The following is a 20,661-nucleotide window of genomic DNA, read 5'->3' as shown; positions in this document are numbered from 1 at the left end:
TGTCAGGGGACTTGACACAGTGTGTGAAAGAGAGAGAGGCACATAGAGAAAGAGAGAGGGAGTGAGAGAGAGAGAGTGGGTAGAGGGACAGGGGAAGGGCTCTTTTCTGTCTCTATACAGAAGGCTATTGAGAGCAGACACTGGACTCAAGTCTGACATGCAAGCTGATAGGAGGGCTAGCAAATTGTTTAAAAATAACATGCAGAGAGCCAATGCACAAAGCCCACGATTGTGCCAACTTATCAAGCCTGCTCTGTTTCACGACCGTATTGTTCTGAAGACTACTTTAGCAAGCTGTGCATATAGATCATTTGAAAACAAAATGAAAATAGGATTAATAACATAATGAAGTCAGCAATAAGGCATGAGAACCCATGGATTATCATAAATACACACGGCTAAGGGATGTTCTTTGGCACAACATGAACAATAGGTTATAAATACACTGAAAAGACATGGGTATTGCATTTCATGTACACTTTGTTTTGTGGTGAACCCAGTTACATTACAGAACAATAGCCATAATTCATTTTTCAACTAAACAGCTGAACTTGAGGGATGGGCTTGAAAAATGTTCTGCTGTTCTCAACTGAAGGACCAACAGCTTATGTGTATTTTGAAACTATACATTGTTTGGGTTATGATATATGGATTCTGTACTAAGTTTGTAAGTTATATTACTTAAGAATCAAAGGTATATGTAATACATTAATAAGACCAAGTTATGCTGCAGCTGGCCCAGAACAGAGCGGCATGTCTTGCTCTTCATTGTACTCAAGAGGGCTAATATTAATACTATGCTGCCAATCTCTCCTGGCGAAGAGTTGAGGAAAGACTTCTTGTTTTTGTAAGAAACATTCATTTGTTGGAAATTCTAAAGTGTTTGCATAGTCAACTTACACACAGCACTGTCACAAGCACTTACCCCACCAGACATGACACCAGTGGTCTTTTCACAGTCCCCAGGTCCAGAACAAATTCAAGGAAAAGTACAGTATTATACAGAGCCATAGGTGCATGAAACTCCCTTCCACCTCATAAAGCGCAAGTGAAAAGCAAACCCTGGTTTCAAAAAACAAATAAAGCAACACCTCTCCCACACGTGACCTACAGTACTTGTGTGTATGTACTGACATGTATGTGTAACTGATAGATGCAAACACACGACATGTTAATGTTTTAAATGTATGTCAATTGTAGTCTTTGGTCTGTAATGTCTTGGTATCCCAGTAAAACTAGCTGTCGCCCATTGGCGTCAGCTAACGGGGATCCTAGTTCATCTAATTGTGAGGAACAGCAGGAAATCTTACGTAAAAAGCTGATTTGATTCATTCTGCATTTTCAGTTTCATAATAAAGGCGTGTTACTGGACTCAGATTAAGCCTACTCCTGGTCCAAAATGCACTTTCAATGGAGATTTGCCGACTTCTTTGGACTCGTGAGAATATGGACAACTGTATTTGGTACCACTACCGTCCATTTAACGGCAGTATAACGGTGTCAATAGAGAATGATCCAGACATACGAGCCAAAGATTGATTAGTCCATTTTACTCTGGGAAGCGGGATGTGACAATATGTTGTCATACAGCACTGACTATTACAGTAAAGGGAGGTGGGCACTGTCCCTCACTTTCCACACACTAAAGCCTTTCAATCCAGGAGAAAGCATAGGGATCACGCTGATCATCCCACCCTGCCTCTAACCCTTCCCCCCCTCAACACTCAGTCTTTTGTTGAACGGGGTGAGTCCTGGCGAGTGCCAGGCTGAGACTCAGACTAGGCGGGCATGTGTGGAATGCAGATATGGCATGCTGGTAGGGTGGGGCAACCCAAACCGTTGTGCTTTCACATCACAGTTCCAGCAGCAAAGGTGGATGGGTAGCTCGGTTCACGTGTGTGGAAAAGCGAACAGTGAAACCATGGCAACCTCCACGCCACGATCCTCATGTGGCGGCATCAGATTCCACATCTCTGGTATCAGTTGGCCCAACTGCACATCTGAAACCAAGAAGGCTACCATCTGCTATTTACAGACAGAGACAGTGTTATGACACTGATGACTTGTCGAGATCAGGGGAGAACAACTCTCCGCTCTCATTGAAGCCATGAAGGTCAAAGCGGGCCGCGGTACTGCTGGCATTGTTTTTTTTTAAACAGCATCCCCATTCTAGTGAACGGGGAAAAATCTTTGGGGTCAATATCTTCATGTAAGAAGAAAATCAGGGTACCAATAATTGCTTCTATTACACCAGATGTATGTCCTTGAACCAGTTCTTTCAAAATAACACACAGAAGTTAAGCATTATTCAGTTGCTACTGGCAGCACCACGGTCAACCATCAACTGGAGATACTCAAGGAGAGGGCAGCACCAAACTAGCCTGCAACGTCACTTCCTGGACGGTGCATGTTGTCTTGAAAATCTACCCCATGAAACACCATCTTAGCTGCTAAAACTGACATCCTTGCCTTCAAAAGGCACCATCTTCACATAGCAATGAATGGGGCCACGTGATCGATGGGTTTGTCCATTCATATACAGTCATTGGTCGAAACTGATGCTTTGTATGGTTGTGGCTACCAGTACAGCGCCATCTAGTTGTCGCGTCGGAAATAACGCTGACAACTTTAGAGCCTAACCCTTTTCCATTTTCCTAAACTGCTATGTAGTCACTTCTGTCCATAGCTGGGTGAGGCTTAGCTAACATGCTACGGTTGTCAACAAACCATCATTCCAGACAAACCATCAGTGTCACACGGCACCAAGAAATTACTCAAGCCCCGCCAACCCTAGCAGAATTTGACTCCCAGTCAGTGGCAGTGACTAGAAGTAATGGTAAGTAATTCATCACAATGGACAGTGATGCAGGAATCTTAATCCAAAGGAACCGCACCACTGAAACTTTCTTGAAGGAAAGTCTTGAGAATAAGCCCTAACGCGTAAAGCAAAGAAAGATCGGACATAAATGGCAGGTAGCGCTAGGTTGACAGGGGTAACTAAGCACTACCGTGTGCATTGCTGCCACACCTTACCCACCGCCCTCAAGTTAAAAGAAGTGGGACAATTTGAACCGAAAACAAAAGTCCATAAACAATTTATTTGAAGTACATATCAAGCAAAGAGTCACCTTCTTTAAACATACAAAATGTTCTCATGGGGAAATTTCATACAAATTTAAATTTGTCTGATGACACCAACAAGTTATTCTACTAAAGTATTCAGAACCACATTTAATTATATGTCATAGATTAAAATAGGGTGAATCATTGGGGGGGGGTTCAGGTACAGAGTACCGACCAGAATATCTGAGTTCACACAAATAAGAACAAAGCAAAGTCACCTCACGATGGTTGAGGCAGGGTGGATAATATCTCACCACAATGTGACTCCTCCAGCTTTTCCACCTGCCAAGATGCGTGATCACATGGTTTTAACACTCATCATATTCAATGGGACCAACTTTTTCTGAATAAACCTATGGAGTTTCATGGGACTTCAACCGTGTATGATTGACGACCATACAACAGAAAAAACACAAGTATATCCACAGTAGAACTGTGAATATCCACAGTTTAGTGACTACTGCTTCTTGGCTTTTTTCTGCTTCTTCTGAGACTTGCTGGCGTCTTCGTGGGCCTTTCTCTTGGCCGTCAGTTTGTTAACCTGCGAGGCGGAAGTAAAGTCAATGAGTTAATGAACAGTGGAGTAAAATTGAGAATTCATGGGTGTGCAACCAAGGTCACATGCTCTCTAAAAGGGCTATTGTTTTAGCGTGCAAGGTTTCCAGGGCCTGGCTATTCAAACCCTGTTAATCATTATCCCTACAGCTCAATAGGTAGGTACTAGGTAAAAAGATAGCAGCCCAGTGGAAAGTACACTGCCAGTTATCCCAAAATGTCAGGCCTGATCCTCTACCTCCATGTATATTAATAAGGCTGTGAGACTAGCTGTTCCCGGGGATAATGTACTGATGGGTCTAACACAGTAATGTGCTGCGTCTATCTATCTATCCATCGGGCCGTTAAGACTATTTGTCCCCTTTCGGACTTTCTCCATTTTTGACACCAATTGTTAGACCTTCAACTAAAACCTAATATTAGATAGGAAATATGAGTGAACATGAACAAATAACAAAATGTGATACTTATTTGATTTATTCAGTAAACAAATTTTAAAAGGAACCAATGCCCATGTGAACAGGTAATTGCCCCCTTACACATGTGGTTCCGGAGTTAATCAGTTTTTTTGTTGTTGCATAAACTACTCATTTCAGGTCCTGCCACAACATCTCAAAATCAGGTTTAGGTCTGGGCTTTGACTTGGCCATTCAAACTTGAAATGTGTAGCTTTACAGCCATTCTGATGTAGACTTGCTTGTGTGTTTTGGATCATTGTCTTGATTAAAGATGTGGCAGGACCTGAAAGTGCAGTTTCTGCTCGAAAACCCCCAAATGTCACTGAGTTAAAGAAGCTCTGCATGGAAGAGTGGGACAAAATTGCTCCACAGCGACGTGAGAGACTGATCAACAACTAGAGGAAGTGTTTGTTTGGAGTCATTGCAGCTAAAGGTGGCACAACCAGTTATTGAGTATAAGGGGGCAATTACTTTTTCACACAGGTTTTCATTGGGTATTACATCACTTTAAAACAACAAAACCAAAAACTTAAATGTTTGTGTTATTCCCTCAGGTTTATCTAATATTAGGTTTTGGTTGAAGATCTGACAACTCAAGGTAAAACATTACACGAAAACAGAGAAAATTCAGAAAGGGGGAAATACTTTTTCACAGCCCTGTATCTATGTAAATATCTATCTCCATCGACAGGCAAAGGGACGCAGTGATGGCATGTGAAGTGCCTTGTTGGTTTTGCCGGTGCGCAGCGGAGGGAACTCACCTCTCGGGTCGTCCTCTTCTTGCCAAACATGATCTTGTCGTACAGGTACTTCTCCTTCTTCTTCATCATCATGATGGCCAGACGCTTCTCCTCTGCCTTCTCCTCCTGCTCAAGGCGCACCTTGTTCCCCACGGAACCAGTTTCCCAGGGTTTCACTTTGCCGGGGGTCACCTTCACCGCCAAAGTCTGCGGGGATAGGAGAGAAAAGAGATGTCTAAGGGTGTGTCCAAAATGGCACTCTATAGTGTACTACGCCCTACGATAATGTTTTATGTTAGATGAAACAGGCCATTCAGATGGCAAAACTGGAGAGCAAGGGTCATCTAGATTCAGCCACGGGAAGATTTTTGAGCGGAAGGTCAAGAACATAATTCTAAATAACTTGTAGACTGCAAATTGACCGGAAGAAACCCAAACTGATATAATATTTGACTAAAACAAGTTCAAAACCTTGCTTAAAATTTCTATACAAGCAAAAACCTCCCTCCATAATGCGAGAGAATACTATTTATTATTGTTTTCCTCAAAATTAAAACTACTTGTAGCGGACTTTAAATTTATATATTTTGTTGAAAACTTGGGAGTGGGCAGATCAAATCACCCGAGGCCAAATTTGGCCCGTGGGCCACCAGTTGTGGAACCCTGGTGTTGAGACTGCTAGGATTCTCTCACCTTGCCCTGGGCTCGCGTACCCTCCATCTTCTTCAGATTCTTCTCCTCTGTCAACTCTTCATCGTCCACATCATCCTCCTCTTCATCATCATCATCATCCTCCTCCTCTTCATCCTCATCCTCCTCTTCTTCATCCTCTTGTACTGATATTTAAAGAAAAAAAATGGTTGAACGTTTTAGTTCAACGCAACATACATCATGCAGGTGCAGAAACATGTGAAGCAGAGAAGGACACAAAGTATATTGAAAGCAGGCACTTCCACACAGGTGTGGTTCCTGAGTTAATTAAGGAATTACAATCCCATCATGCTTAGGGTCATGTATAAAAATGCTCAGCAGGCCATTATTTTAACCACCATGGCTATGCCCCTATAGGATGACAATGCCCCCATCCACAAAATTGGATGTTCCAAGTCCACAACAATGCTTAAACCACATCAGAAGACCGAGGGTAAAAATCGAAGAGACCGTTGGTTAGTGGTGTTTCTGTGGCGCTCATGTGATTGCAGAGTTTGCTAAACAAATGGCCACTGAATTGATGCAAATAATCATATTCTGCCAAGTAGGCATACGCTACTTTGTAGTAAACATTTAATTGAGAAGGTTTTTCCATCTACCAGAAGACGGTTGTCATTACATTAAGACTCATCGCTAACGGCTACAAATAGTGGCAGACAAACACGCACAGACAGATGGGCAGAATATTCAGAAAGGAAAATACAAATCAGATGCATTTTGTTAATGTCTTATGATAATAATATTGGGCAAATTAATCAATTTCCTAATAAGTTCAATACATTTTAGATGTTTTTTTTTGTTCAAACAATTTATTCCATTTTAAAATCTGGGTTCGATCTGGCCCCTACGAGTAGTCACTGAATTGTTTGAGGAGCATGAAAATGATGTAAACCATATGCCATTGCTGCCTCAGTCATCAGATCTCAACCCAATTGAACACTTATGGGAGATTCTAGAGCGGCACCGGAGACAGGTTTCCACTTCAAAACACCAAATGATGTAATCTCTTGTGGAAGAACGGCGTCGCATCCCTCCCATAGAGTTCCAGATACTTTGAGAATCTATGCCAAGGTGCATTGAAGCAATGAGCCCAAAGCCCTATTAAGACACTATGTTAAAATGTCTTTATTTTAGCGGTTAACTGTAGGTTGCATAGGAAAATGGCACCCTATTCCCTTCTACAGTGCACTCGGCTCTTACCGGGCTTCTCCCCCCGCTGCAGGGCCATGAGCTTTAACTTCTCCGGGGGCACGTAGTCACCGTCTTTCTCCTCCACGAAGGGCGAGAGGTGGGGAGGCAGCGTCGTCCCCAGGAAGTAGTCCTCAACGGGCAGGCGCATCTGGGCGTTGACGGAGTCAAACACCCACTGGGGCTGGATGTAGTACCTGGAGCAGGACACGACCACCAGGCACAAGGTTACAGTTACACACCTGCCTGCCTCCTTTACGACCAAGGTTTCTACACAGATATGGATCAAACTGGGTTCAAATAATAGCCGTCTTTCAAATACTTTAAGTGTTTGATCCAGACGGTCTGGAGAGCCAGATGGGCAGAGTTTGCACCTTTGGGACTACAGTCAGTCAACCCAACCCACCGTTGAATGTAACATTTAAACATTCCAAAAATATTTGAGACCATTCACACATTGGCAAGTTGAATTGGCAACAGCTGAAGACAAAGGTCTGGACAGGGTTAGTAGGCCCATAGTGTCGGCATTATGTACCCTGTTTAAAGCTAAGCTCTACGAAGAGCGATAAAGGGGACAAGAAGTGTCACACGTGGCTCTGCCCACAGACTCCACCCCCTGGAAGCCCTGGATAACAGGGGCCTTTGAGCGGCCAGAGCAGGAAGAGGCCCTTTGAAAGGGAGCATTGTGGGGATGAGCTGAGCCCATCTCGGAGGGGGGACTGAAGGAGAAGGAAACCCCCCCCAACCAGAGCAACAGTTAGCAGCCGGGCAACAAAACACTTGGGTCTGTAAAATAGCCCTGGCTGAAATAAAATTGTGATTTGAACGAGGGGCGGGGGCTGTATTCTTTTTTTCAAAGATCATTCATGCAAAGATTGTGAATGAATGGCAAGACATTGGCAACGACTGCAATGAGTGCAGATAAAGTGATATGAACCGTCGGGTTCCCTTCACCTGTTAATGTACTGCTTGTCCATGTCAGGCCTGTCTACAATCTGATGAGTGATTGTCTCGTCTGTGACTTCATAGGTGCCACCGATGCAGAGGGACTTGTCCCAGGACACCTCGGCACCAAAACACCTGGCAGACAGAGAGGGATGGAGATTTTTTTTTTTACTTTCAAAAACAATGTTTTACTTCATGGTGGATCAAAGCTCCCCTTTGAGGTGCGGTGTGGCATGGAAACAATCCCCAAAAGCTTTGGCTTGCTTTTACTTCCCAGGGTGCCATAATGTCTGTGGCAGCTCTCACCTCAGGATAAAAGCCAGTGACTCTCTGGGAACTTCCCTGTTCAAGAAGAACTTGAGCCCTTCAAAAAGCCTTTTCTGGGCCTCCTGCTCTTTCTGCTCCTTCTCTCTGGCCTGCATATTCTCCTGGTCCTCCTGAAGAAAGACAGAAGGGGTGGGTGAAAGGAGACAGGAAAAGCTTTTAGAAGGGTACACAAACAGTTAGTGGGGTGGTTTGGTTGCATCATGTTGTTTATAAAACAGCGTGTAGCCATCGAGGAGTGCTGCCCTGTCTAACACTGCTAATGAGGTGAATCCATCGGGGAATAACATGAGCCTCTCTCTGTAGACCCACTGATTTTCAGAGTGTGGTCTTTCTGTGAGCAATTAGTTTTATCAGTTATTTTTATCCCATCTTCAAATCGCTTAACAGTGATTTAGAAAGAACATCAACGTCAAATACCGAGGACGACTTTTGTATCAGAAATATCAATTTACGATGAGGGTGCGCTACAAATAGTTCCTCCAACCACAAAGATCTGGAAAAGAAAGGGCTTTCTAAATGGAAGGAATGAAAGGTGAATGTGGGAGGCATTGGTCATAACACACTCCTGACCGCCTGGTAGCTAATTTGCTCAGTGTCTCCTTACCCCCTCGGTAGGGAAAAGGTCCAGCTGGTTCTCCTCCTCCTCTGCGGTGGCGACCACCCGTGCCAGGCTGGCACTCAGGGCTGACAGTTTCTGTTGAGCGCATGAAACTCACAGGTTCAGTTTAAAAACACATTTCTACTGCTAGAGTACCATCAAGGACGGGCCGGTAGCCCAGATCAATAAAGAGGGATGTCGTCCTGTCCGACATATACAGGAATCCTCAAGTTAATATTTAGTTTACTCATTGATTTGTATCAATCCATAACAGTGATGAAAAGGCCCACCTCCAAGTAGCTCTCTGAGTCCATAGCGTAGTCCTCCTCGTGCTCTGCCTTCAGCTCCGACTCAGCTTTGCTGTCCAGCTGGAGAGATGGGTAGAGTTAGCCACAGCGCAGACAGACAACAAATAGCAGGCCAATGATCTCTGTATACTACAAGACAATGTTCATCTACAAAAAGAACATGGTTACGAAAAAGGCACCGCTTGTGACGCGAGATGGCTGAAATGGTTCTACAGGATCGTATTCATTAGGGCACACTGTAGCAAAATGTTTTGCAACGGAAACCAACAACAAGCATTTCTTATTTGACTTCCGGTAGCCCCTCTCCGCTGCCGTCCGTTTTCTTCCGCTTGTTGCATAATGAACACGATGCAAGTTAAGTCCAGGTACTGGGTTACCTTGGGCGGGTAGACCAGGTTGAGGGTCTGGTAGAGGCGGAAGTTAATGAAGCCAAAGAGGGTCGTGTACATCTCTGTGAAGGTGGCCATTACTCTGTAGTCCACATCTGTCGGGTGCTGGGGGAGAAAGGATAGATAATTAAGCCTGAAAGGTTGCATTGTAGAGTCAATGTTGAGGAGAGCCATTGCCACGTACGCTTATCAAGTTCCTCTAATTTACCCACAATTAACAGATCAACTTAAATTTGACATCAAGCAATGTTTCTCACTCCATTCTCAGATTGATTATTTTTTTATAAGCACAGTGTGAAGGAATGTGTGTTTGGGATATCTGATGTATCAGACCATAGTATAATTTCTATGGTCATACATCTAAAACATCTAAGATGGCCTTGTTCAAAATTCTCACATTCAATGGTAAACCAAATAAAAACAAGGAGATGTATAGAGGAAAACAATAGGTTGAATCCTAATATTCTATGGGATGCAGTGAAGGTTGTCCTTTGTGCAAAACTAAATCACACTCACAACATTCCAGAAGAAAGCTAGATTGGCTATATCAGAATTAAGGAGTTGAAAGGTATGGAACAAAAAGAAAAGATCACTTGATCCACAACAAATTAAAGAAACAAGGAGAAAAATAGATTATATTCTTAGTAACAATAATTTAAACAGAATTCATGAGGGGAGGCCGTAAATCTACAAGACTGCTAGATAGACGAATACACAGATATATTTTGTATTTGGTAAGATAAGAGATCCACAAAGTAGACAAATTAAACACTGACCCATGACCATAACCACGAGTCCGACGCAAAGGATATACTGCTTTGTCAAGACCAGGCAGTGTCAGAGGAAGGCCACAATTATTATTATTTTATAGACGCCAGTCACCCAAACCATACACTGTTCTCTCTGCTACCGCACGGCAAGAGGTACCGAAGCAACAAGTCTAGGTCCAAATGGCTTCTTAACAGCTTCTACCCAAGCCATAATACTGCTGAATAATTAATCAAATGGCCACCTGGACAATTTACATTAACCCACCCACATCACCAGCAAACTATCATGGTCCAAACACACCAAGACCTTTGTGAAGAGGAAACGATAACATCTATTCCCCTCAGGAGACTGAAAAGATTTGGCATAGGTCCTCAGATCCTCAAAAAGTTTTACAGCTGCACCAGAGAGTTGCGTCACCGTCTGGTATGGCAACTGCTCGGCCCATGACCGCAAGGCACTAGGAGGGTAGTGCATACGGCCCAGTACATCACTGGGCCCAAGCTTCCTGCCATCCAGGACCTCTATACCAGGCAGTGTCAGAAGGAGGTCCAAAAAAAATTGCCGAGGGCTCCAGCCACCCAAGTCATAGACTGCTGTGCGGTAGCAGGGAGAACAAGCGGTACCGGAGTGCCAAGTCTAGGTCAAAAAGGCTTGTTAACAGCTTCTACCCCCAAGCTATTGAACAGTTAATCAAATGGCTACCCGGAACTATTTGCATTGTCCCCACGCCACCCCCCATTTTTACACTGCTGCGACACTGTTTATTATCCCTGCATATAGTCACTTTACCTCTACCTGCACATACATAATACCTCAATTACCTCGACTAACCGGAGCCCCCGCACATTGTACCAGAACCCCCTGTATATAGCCTCGCTACTGTTATTTTATTGTTGCTCCATCATTATGTTATATATGTAATCAAGCATTTCACTGTAAGGTGTTGTGTTCAGCGCATGTGACAATTTGATTTGATTTAGTTTTTACACTGCTGCTAGTCGCTGCTTATTATCTAGGCATAGTCACTTTACCCCTACCAACACATACAAATAACATTGACTAACCTGTACCCCCGCACATTGACTCTGTATATAGACTTGTTATTGTTGTTATGTAATTTTCTTGTGTTAAAATATATTTTCTAAACTATTTCTTGAACTGCATTGTTGGTTAAGGGTTTGTAAGTAAGCAATTCATGGAAAGGTCTACACCCGTTGTATTCGGTGCATGTGCCAAATACAATTTGATAGCCCTCAAATATATATATGCGCTATTACAAAAACATGTATACTCAAACACCCACAGCAGATGAGGATATAATGAAGTAGATTCTCAATTCTTAAAATTTTCCATTTATTGGGGGAAAAACTGAATGATGCGCTCACGACACCCAAATATAGAGGAAGAGATAGTGAGTGCAGTTACTAGAGTTAAAAACAACATCTTCTGGTAGCGACATATTCCTATCAGAGTGGTACAGAACCTTTGCGGAATTGACCCCATTGCTTAGATCACCTTTCAATTGGACCTTGAATGAGGGCCTTACTCCACCATCGTGGAAGGAAGCTATTATTTCAATAACCAAAGGTAAAGAAGTAATGTAATAGCTACTGCCGTGTCAATTTTAAATGTATATTATAAACTCTATACTTCAATTATATCCAAGAGATTTGAGAAGTTCATGCCAGATATGATTGATTAAGACTAAACTGGATTCATTAAGGGTTGTCAAACACAAGACAATATTAGAAGGACTTTACATTTTATCAATGCTATTCAAAAATTGGAGAAAAGTGAAGCTTTGGTTAGCCTAGATACAGAGAAGGCGTTTGATTGTGTGAATAGGACATTTCTATGAATCAAAGTAATTTATCAGAATCCAAAAGCTGGAATAAAAGGTGAATGGGAATTTGACAAACAAGATTAACCTCAAAGGGGCACACGACAGGGTTGTTGCTTGTCGCGCACACCTTTCACCCTGTATATGGAGCCTCTAGCGCAGGCAATTAGAGAGAACCTAGGGGTTTTCACTGTGGGAGAAGAACATCATTGGACTATTTGCAGATAATGTCATAGTGTATTTGAATAACCCAGAGCCAAGCTTCCCTAAGCTGATGAATCTATTACAGGAACATGGTCATTACTCTGGATATAAATTGAATGTGCTTAAAAACGCAGATCCTGACATTTAACTTCTCCTTCTCCAGAAATGAACACCAAATTTGGTTTGAAGTGGAATTCCCTCGAAGATATATAAAGCGAACTACAACCATATAAAATGTAGATCGAGAGAGGTGTTTTTGGGATAGTACAAATGGATTTCAACTCCAGAATAGAAGTATGAACATTGTACTTATTTCAATCTCTTCCAATTATAATACCTCAAAGTCAATATAGAGTATGGGACAAACTGATATCGAGATTTATCTGGGATGGTAAAAAAACCTAGGATTAGATACTGCACAATATGGAAGGATATAGAGAGGAGCATAACGGGAAAGCCAACCCAAACGTTGGTGGGAGATAGGGAACTATTTAAGACCATGGAGGACATACTGGACCCAATAACAACATTCGCGTTAGATATTTGGTTTGATATGGTCTGGAAACACAAAATGGGAAAGAATTATTATTATTATGATGAGATGTGCATATGGCAAATTTAAATCTGGCACATATGATCAGAGTTTTGGGTTAATCAGGGTTTAACAGCATTGTGTACCACTGTTGAGAATGGGAAGATTGTGTTTTCAGAATCTAAAGGCAACATACAGAACCAGGATTTTTTAGATACTAAACAGTTAAGTGGATTACTATCTCAAAGGAGCTAAAGCATATAAACTCAACCATGGACTAAAATTAAGTTGAGAGCGATTAAGTAAAGCATATAAGGCAAGTAGGGTAATCTCAGTATTGTACCAAGGCTTGATAGAAAGTAAAGAAAACTCTGTTGTAGAGCAAGGACATTTTTGAAAAATGAATCCACTTTAAATCTCAGAAGATGAAGAGTGGAAGAGCGTGTACAACACAACCACTAACTCAAAAATATGGACAGAGTTACATTGGAATAATCTGAATTGATCCTTTATTACAGCTAAAATTATGAGTGAACTTTGTACGCAACAAATGTGTTGGAGAATGTGTGGACACATGGGAGCTAACCACTATCATATCTTCTGGAAATGCAAAAAATGTGTGTTCTGGGATAACGTGTGTTCTACTATTAAAGACATCCTGGGCTAGGATGGTGTGCCTAGGACTTGCTCTGGTTGTCTACCTAGGAAATGTACAGGATGAAATAAGGGCATGTGAATAGTATATGATTAGGAACCTTCTTGCAGCTAGTAAGCAAGCTATAACAAAGAATGGTATAAATCAGATCCTCCCAAACTAGATGATTGGTTAGCCATTATACAATAAGTTGATATGGAAAAGATATCTTATTTGTTAAGAAATAAGGGAAAACAAGTTTGAGACCAGAGGCTCAGTAATGGGACATTACCTACTAAATGTGGTTAAGACATAACTGTATGTACGTTGGTGATGTGAATATTGTACAACGTATCCCTGAACCCCGGTCTTTTGCATGTATTTTTTTGTATACATTTTACTATGGTGAATTTCTGTACATAGTGGCAAAATCTATAAAAATTCAAAGTATATAAATAAATAAAATACAAAATGTCTCTTTGAACTGCTGTGATGTGACTCAACACTTACATCATGGGCAAACTGGTAGGGCACGAGCCAGGTGATGAGCTGTCCAAGGACCTCTGCCTGATAGTAAATCCCCTTGATGGAGAGGAAAACCTGCCAGGGAAAGCAAAACCATGTCAAGTGTACTGCGGAATATCAGTTATTCTCTTTGCTATAGAGCATGCATCTCATTCAGACGAATTCAATGTGAACTAACCCCTCCAAAACTGCTTTCACAACACTTAAATAGACTTCTAACACTGCTAAGTGCACTGAACAAAAACGGCAAGTGTTGGTCCAATGTGTCATGAGCTAAAAAAATAAATATTTTGGGCACAAATTTGTTTACGTCGCCATTAGTGGGCATTTCTCCTCTGCCATGATAATCCATCCACCTGACAGGTGTGGCATATCAAGAAGCTGACTGAACATGATCATTACACAGGTGCACCTTGCGCCCTGGACAATAAAAGGCCACTTTAAAATGTGCAGTTGTGTCAACCAACACAATGGCACAGATGTCTCAAGTTGAGGGAGCGTGCAATTGGCATGCTGACTGCAGGAATGTCCACCAGCGCCAATAACCTAATGTTCATTTCTCTACCATAAGCTGCCGCCACTATTATTTTAGAGAATTTGGCAACCAGCCTCACAACCGCAGACCACGTGTAAGCACGCGAGCCCAGGACCTCCACATCTGGCTTCCTCACCTGCAGGATCATTTGAGGAGGCGTTGGAGAGGTCCTGAGGAGTGTGTGTGTGTATTTAATGAAGACCTTGTGTGTAAAAACAAATTCTGATTGGGGAGCCAGGCCCAGCCAGTGGGTGGGCCTAAGCCCAGCCAGTGGGTGGGCCTAAGCCCAGCCAGTGGGTAGGCCTAAGCCCTCCCAGGCCCACCCATGTTAAATCCACAGATTAGGCCTAATACATTTCTTTAAATTGACTGATTTCCTTATATGAACTGTAACTCCGTAAAATCTTTGAAATTGTTGCATGTTGCATTTATATTATTGTTCAGTGCATACGGAAAGTATTCAGACCCCTTGAATTTCTCAACATTTTGTTACATTACAGCCCCATTCAAAAATGTTTCTCAATCTACACACAATACCCCATAATGACAAAGCATAAGCAGGTTTTTTTTTTTTTGCAAATGTATTAAAAATAAAAAACAGAGATACCTCATTTATACAAGTACTCAGACCCTTTGCTATGAGACTCGAAATTGAGCTCCGGTACATCCTTTTTCCACTGATCATCCTTGAGATGTTTCTACAACTTGATTGGAGTCCACCTGTGGTAAATTCAATTGATTGGACATGATTTGGAAAGGCACACACCAGTCTGTCTATATAAAGTCCCACAGTTTACAGTGCATGTCAGAGAAAAAAACAAACCATGAGGTTGAAGGAATTACCTGTAGAGCTCTGAGACAGGACTGTGTCAAGGCACCAATCTGGGGAAAGACACCCCAAAGAATTCTACAGCACTGAAAGTCCAAGAACACAGTGGCCCCCATCATTCTTAAACAAAAGAAGTTTGGAACCACCAAGACTATTCCTAGAGCTGGCCGCCCGGCAAAACTGAGCAAACGGGGGAGAAGGGCCTTGGTCAGGGAGGTGACCAAGAACCCAATGGTCACTCTGACAGAGCTCCAGAGTTCCTTTGTAGAGATAGGAAAACCTTCCAGAAGGACAATCATCTCTGCAGCACTCCACCAAATCACTCCTTTATGGTAGAGTGGCCAGACTGAAGCCACTCCTCAGTAAAAGGCACACGACAGCCAGCTTGGAGTTTGCCAAAAGGCACCTAAAGACTCTCAGACCATGAGATATAAACAAGATTATATGGTCTGATGAAACCAAGATTGAACTCTCTGGTCTGAATGCCAAGCGTCACATCTGGAAGAAACCTGGCACCAACCCTACGGTGAAGCATGGTGGTGGCAGCATCATGCTATGGGGATGTTTTTCAGCGGCAGGGACTGGGAGACTAGTCATGATTGAGGGAAAGATGAACGGAGCAAAGTACAGTGAGATCCTTGATGAAAACCTGCTCCAGAACGCACAGGACCTCAGACTGGGGGCAAAGGTTCACCTTCAAACAAGACAACGACCCTAAGCACACAGCCAAAACAATACAGGAGTGGCTTCGGGACAAGTCTCTGAATGTCCTTGAGTGGCCTAGCCAAAGCCTGGACTTGAACCAAATCGAATATCTCTGGAGACAACTGAAAATAGCGGTCCTATCCAACCTGACAGAGCTTGAGAGGATCTGCAGAGAAGAGTGGGAGAAACTCCCCAAATACTGGTGTGCCAAGCTTGTAGCTTCATACCCAAGAAGACTCGAGGCCGTAATCGCTGCCAAAGGTGTTTCAACAAAGTACTGAGTAAAGGACCTGAATGTGATATTTCCGTGTTTAATTTTTTGATAAAAATATATTTGCTGTGTCATTATGGGGTACTGTGTATAGATTGATGAGGGGGAAAAAAATATTTAAGCAATTTTAGAATAAGGCTGTAACTGAAATGTTTTGCCAAAGTCAAGGGGTCTGAAAACTTTGAATGCACTGTATACACAATTGTCATGACTTAAATCCATTTCAGAGACTATTGTACATGTAGCAGTCAGTATCATTAATTAATCAATCACGCCCACACTCATTTTTATTGAGGACCAACTATTTATGCTAGCGAGGACACATCTGCAGTCTCGTCCTTCCTACCTTCCTGAGAGAGCGAGATGTGACTACGTAGTTCATCCACTCCACAGTGAGGCGTCGGCACAGCGTGATGGTCTGGACGTGGCACTTCCCCGTGCGGGCAAAGGTGGAGAACAGGAAGCACATAGAGAGGGCGTCGTCGATGTCACGGAGGGCATCGATGAAAGTGGGGTACCTGGCACACAAATAGACCCGAACATAACGCTCAGCAGAATTGCAGGACATCCTTTACAAATCTTATGTGTTGACATGAGCCGTAAACAGGGCTCAACACCGTAGAGATCTTATGACTTGCCATGGCTATTGATATGGAGATCTCTGTGCATGTGCAGGATTTTTATTGTTACGTAGCTGCTGCCCACTCTGCTGCATTCATAGCTTCTGCTCAGTGCTCCAAGTGCTGCTTCCCTATAATTTTTGTTGTTGTTGAATTTTACCCCTTTTTCTCCCCAATTTTGTGGTATTCAATTGTTTAGTAGCTACTATCTTGTCTCATCGCTACAAATCCCGTACGGGCTCGGGAGAGACGAAGGTTGAAAGTCATGCATCCTCCGATACACAACCCAACCAAGCCGCACTGCTTCTTAACACAGCGCAAAAAAAAAATCTAAGCCATATTTTTAACCAAATGTTTCAATTGCGATTTAGATCAAAACACTTGGGTGAACTGTTGGAAGCATGGGGAAAAAATATAATTATTATAATTCTACAGTTAGAAGATAAGTGGGCACTTTGAATACAAAGTTATTGTGACAGGGTAGGAACCAAAGTGTTGGTTAGCGCTTCCAAGGGGACCCTATAATCTTTGGCAACATTCAAATGTAATCTTCACTACTTCATGTAGCTAACATGTTTATGCTGTGCGTACTCCTCTTTCATTTAGAAGATACTGTTGCACAATCAACATGCTGATTTAGGCCTACACCGTCACTGGTATTATCAGGCTCTATAGCTAGCTCTGTTTAGTCTGACTCAGTACATTTAGCCAGCTTACTAGCGATTAGCAGCTAACACGACTTAGCCACAATGTGCTAAGAAATAACAAACTAGCGTTTTTTGCAGATAAAGAATTTAATCGTGCAAATATAGGATGCTTATGGATTTGTATTAAAAAGCATTGTAGTCATCAACATCGCTGCATTGGCCAGGCAAACTGAACGCAAGTGCCTCGTACTCGACCAACAAAAAGGGCACTTCTTGAGTGACAGTGGGCAAGGCAAGTTCTGTGTGGTAAGTAGCATTGGGGCGGCAGGGTAGCCTTGTGGTTAGAGCGTTGGACTAGTAACCGGAAGGTTGGTTCAAACCCCCGACCTGACAAGGTACAAAATCTGTCGTTCTGCCCCTGAACAGGCAGTTAACCCACTGTTCCTAGGCCGTCATTGAAAATAAGAATTTGTTCTTAACTGACTTGCCTTGTTAAATAAAGGTAAAATGTTTGTTTTTTTAAATCACCCTCTGAATGGCAGTTTTAACCTGTCTCTTCATCTACACTGATTGAAGTGGATTTTACAGGTGACATCAATATGGGATCAGAGCTCATACCTGGATTCACGGTCATGGAAAGAGCCAAATGTTCCTAACATTTTGAACATTCAGTGTATGTAATTGTCTGCTCAACATTGCCATCTCCTGTTTGCAGTTGGCACTGCAGTGGATTGAGACGTCACCTCTCCTTGATGATGTGGTCCAGTTTGTAGCCAGGCTTGTTATCTCTCAGTCTCTCCACCCCTGTCCATTCCGCCTTTCCATATGCCTTCCTCAGTTTACGCACAAACACCTACCAGAGACAGAACAGGGCAAGGCAGCCTTACTAGATCTGCCCCTTGATTTGAAAATAGTGGACTGAAAATTTAGTCTGGTACAAAAATGTTTATAAACAAAGATGTCTGTATAGTAGTCAAAACGCTTGTATAAAACATTACCTTGTACTCTCTGAACTTTCGAACGATGGGCTCGTGCAGGAGGAACCGGATGTCTTTGAACAGGTAGAATGTGCGGGGGGCCGTGGAACCCTTGTTCACCTTCTTCTTGTGCTTAGGCTCATGAGGGTAGATGCCTTTCAGAATACACAGGCGTCTGTGGAACACAGGACAAAGATGCAGACTCAATTTGGCATAACAGAAACTAATAACAGAGGCAACCATGCAATTACATTCACAATCAGAGGACAAGGCTGTTTACACTAGACACTATAGGGAAGAAAACAGACTGGAATAAGGAGGGCCTACAACTCACAAAACACGTATTTTCCATTGTAAAACTTTTGCGACAGTGTGTACTAATGAATACCACCCAAGTTGTGGTGGGTCAGTAGTAACGTTACCCAGTACCTGAAATCTGCCAGGCTTAGCTGCAGCTTCTTGCGGGCTTTGTTCCGTGTGATGTAGTTGGTGGCAGAGCCCCTCTCATACTGAATACAAATGGGTTTACAGTTACTCACAAGACATTAAGACAGTAAAAGATGTGGGGTATTGGAGAAACCTGGCTTTTAGGGAGGATGTCATTCTTAGATTGTTACTACAACACGTGTAACCATACTAATTCGCAAAAAGCATGATGCTGACAATGTTCTGCGCATCTTTTATCACTATTTAGTACTATTGTCTTTTTTAATTCCCCAGGTGAAGATGTACCGTACTAACGTTAATGTTAGCAGCTAGGCCAACGTTAACTAGCTAGTATAGAAGTGTTGAAAACAATCTGCATTAACGGCCTATAACAAGACTAGACCGACGTAAACTACAATAGTTGAGTACAAAAGACGTGTTTCATGCAAGCAATCTATTACAAAAATGTTATTATTAGCAAGATTATAGTTTTACAGCTAACTAGTAACAGCTACCTAAACATGTTAGGCCTACAGTAAAATCATAGCGATGTAATGCTATGCTCAGATAAACTACTGTAGCCAACTTTAGCTTTACGTAGCTAGCAAAATCGTTGGACAATTAATTTGACAGACAATGACAACCTTACCTTCTTTTTCTGTAGACCCCCCATTTACAACAGATATTTTCGTGTTATTCTAATAAAATACTTTTTTTGGCTTTACTTCTCTCGACAATCATGTAAACACAACCACCACGAAAAAATACCGAGGCTGATGCACGTGTTGTGTAACATGCGCGGAATAAACTCGCAGGACCCAGACACCTCAAGCTGTCCATTTTAAGGCCTGAATATATAAGACCGAAAACATAAAAGAAAATCAGTCAAATTTAGATGACCCATGTGTGTCTATCTATTCATTGGAAGTAAGTTGGATTTTGAAGAATTCATTCATAATTAATTCAAATACACACAACCAGTCAAAAGGGTTTTTCTTTATTTTTTACTGTATTCTACATTGTAGAATAATAGTGAAGACATCAAAACTATGAAACAACGCATATGGAATCATGTAATAACCCAAAAAAGTGTTAAACAAATCAATATATATTTTATATTCTTCAAAGTAGCCACACTTTGCCTTGATGACAAGTTTGGAAACTCTTGACCATCTCTCAACCAGCTTCATGAGGTAGTCCCCTAGAATGCATTTCAATTAACAGGTGTGCCTTGCTAAAAGTTAATTTGTAGAATTTCTATCCTTAATGCATTTGAGCCAATCAGTTGTGTTGTGACAAGGTAGGGGTGGTATACAGAAGGTGGCCCTATTTGGTAAAAGACCAAGCCCATATTATGGCAAGAACAGCTCAAATAAGCAATGAGAAATTACAGTCCATTATTATTTTAAGACATGAAGGTCAGTCAATACGGAACATTTCAAGAACTTTTCCTCAAGTGCAGTCGTAAAACCCATCAAGCGCTATGATGAAACTGGCTCTCATGAAAACCGCCACAGGAAAGGAAGACCAAGAGTTACCTCTACTGCAGAGGATAAGTTCATTATAGTTACCTGCCTCGGAAATTGCAGCCCAAATGAATGCTTCACAGAGTTCAAGTAACAGACACATCTCAACATCAACTGTTCAGAGGAGACTGGTTGAATCAGGCCTTCATTGTCAAATTGTTGCAAAGAAACCAATACTGAAGGACACCTATAATAAGAAGAGACTGTCTTGGGCCAAGAAACACGAGCAATGGACATTAGACCGGTGGAAATTTGTCCTTTGGTCTGATGAGTCCAA

General features: G+C 42.2%; 1 protein-coding gene across 1 annotated transcript; it reads right to left on the bottom strand.

Moving 5' to 3' along the window:
* Positions 1 to 3,079: 3,079 nt before the first annotated feature.
* pes (pescadillo) lies at positions 3,080 to 19,661 on the bottom strand. Its single transcript, XM_064937797.1, has 15 exons — positions 19,508 to 19,661; positions 18,862 to 18,941; positions 18,454 to 18,607; positions 18,199 to 18,308; positions 16,535 to 16,706; positions 13,834 to 13,923; positions 9,331 to 9,447; positions 8,936 to 9,013; positions 8,652 to 8,741; positions 8,027 to 8,157; positions 7,730 to 7,855; positions 6,788 to 6,972; positions 5,570 to 5,712; positions 4,898 to 5,083; positions 3,080 to 3,664 (listed from the first exon to the last, which is right to left on the bottom strand). Exons 1-15 carry the CDS (start codon positions 19,529 to 19,531, stop codon positions 3,581 to 3,583), a joined length of 1,770 nt encoding a protein of 589 aa, XP_064793869.1. The 5' UTR covers positions 19,532 to 19,661; the 3' UTR covers positions 3,080 to 3,580.
* Between the last annotated feature and the right edge of the window lie 1,000 nt (positions 19,662 to 20,661).

This window comes from Oncorhynchus masou, chromosome 25 (assembly GCF_036934945.1).
Source record: "Oncorhynchus masou masou isolate Uvic2021 chromosome 25, UVic_Omas_1.1, whole genome shotgun sequence".
NCBI lineage: Eukaryota > Metazoa > Chordata > Actinopteri > Salmoniformes > Salmonidae > Oncorhynchus > Oncorhynchus masou.
Note: the sequence above shows the minus strand (reverse complement) of the source record. Positions and strands in the feature narration are given on the sequence as shown.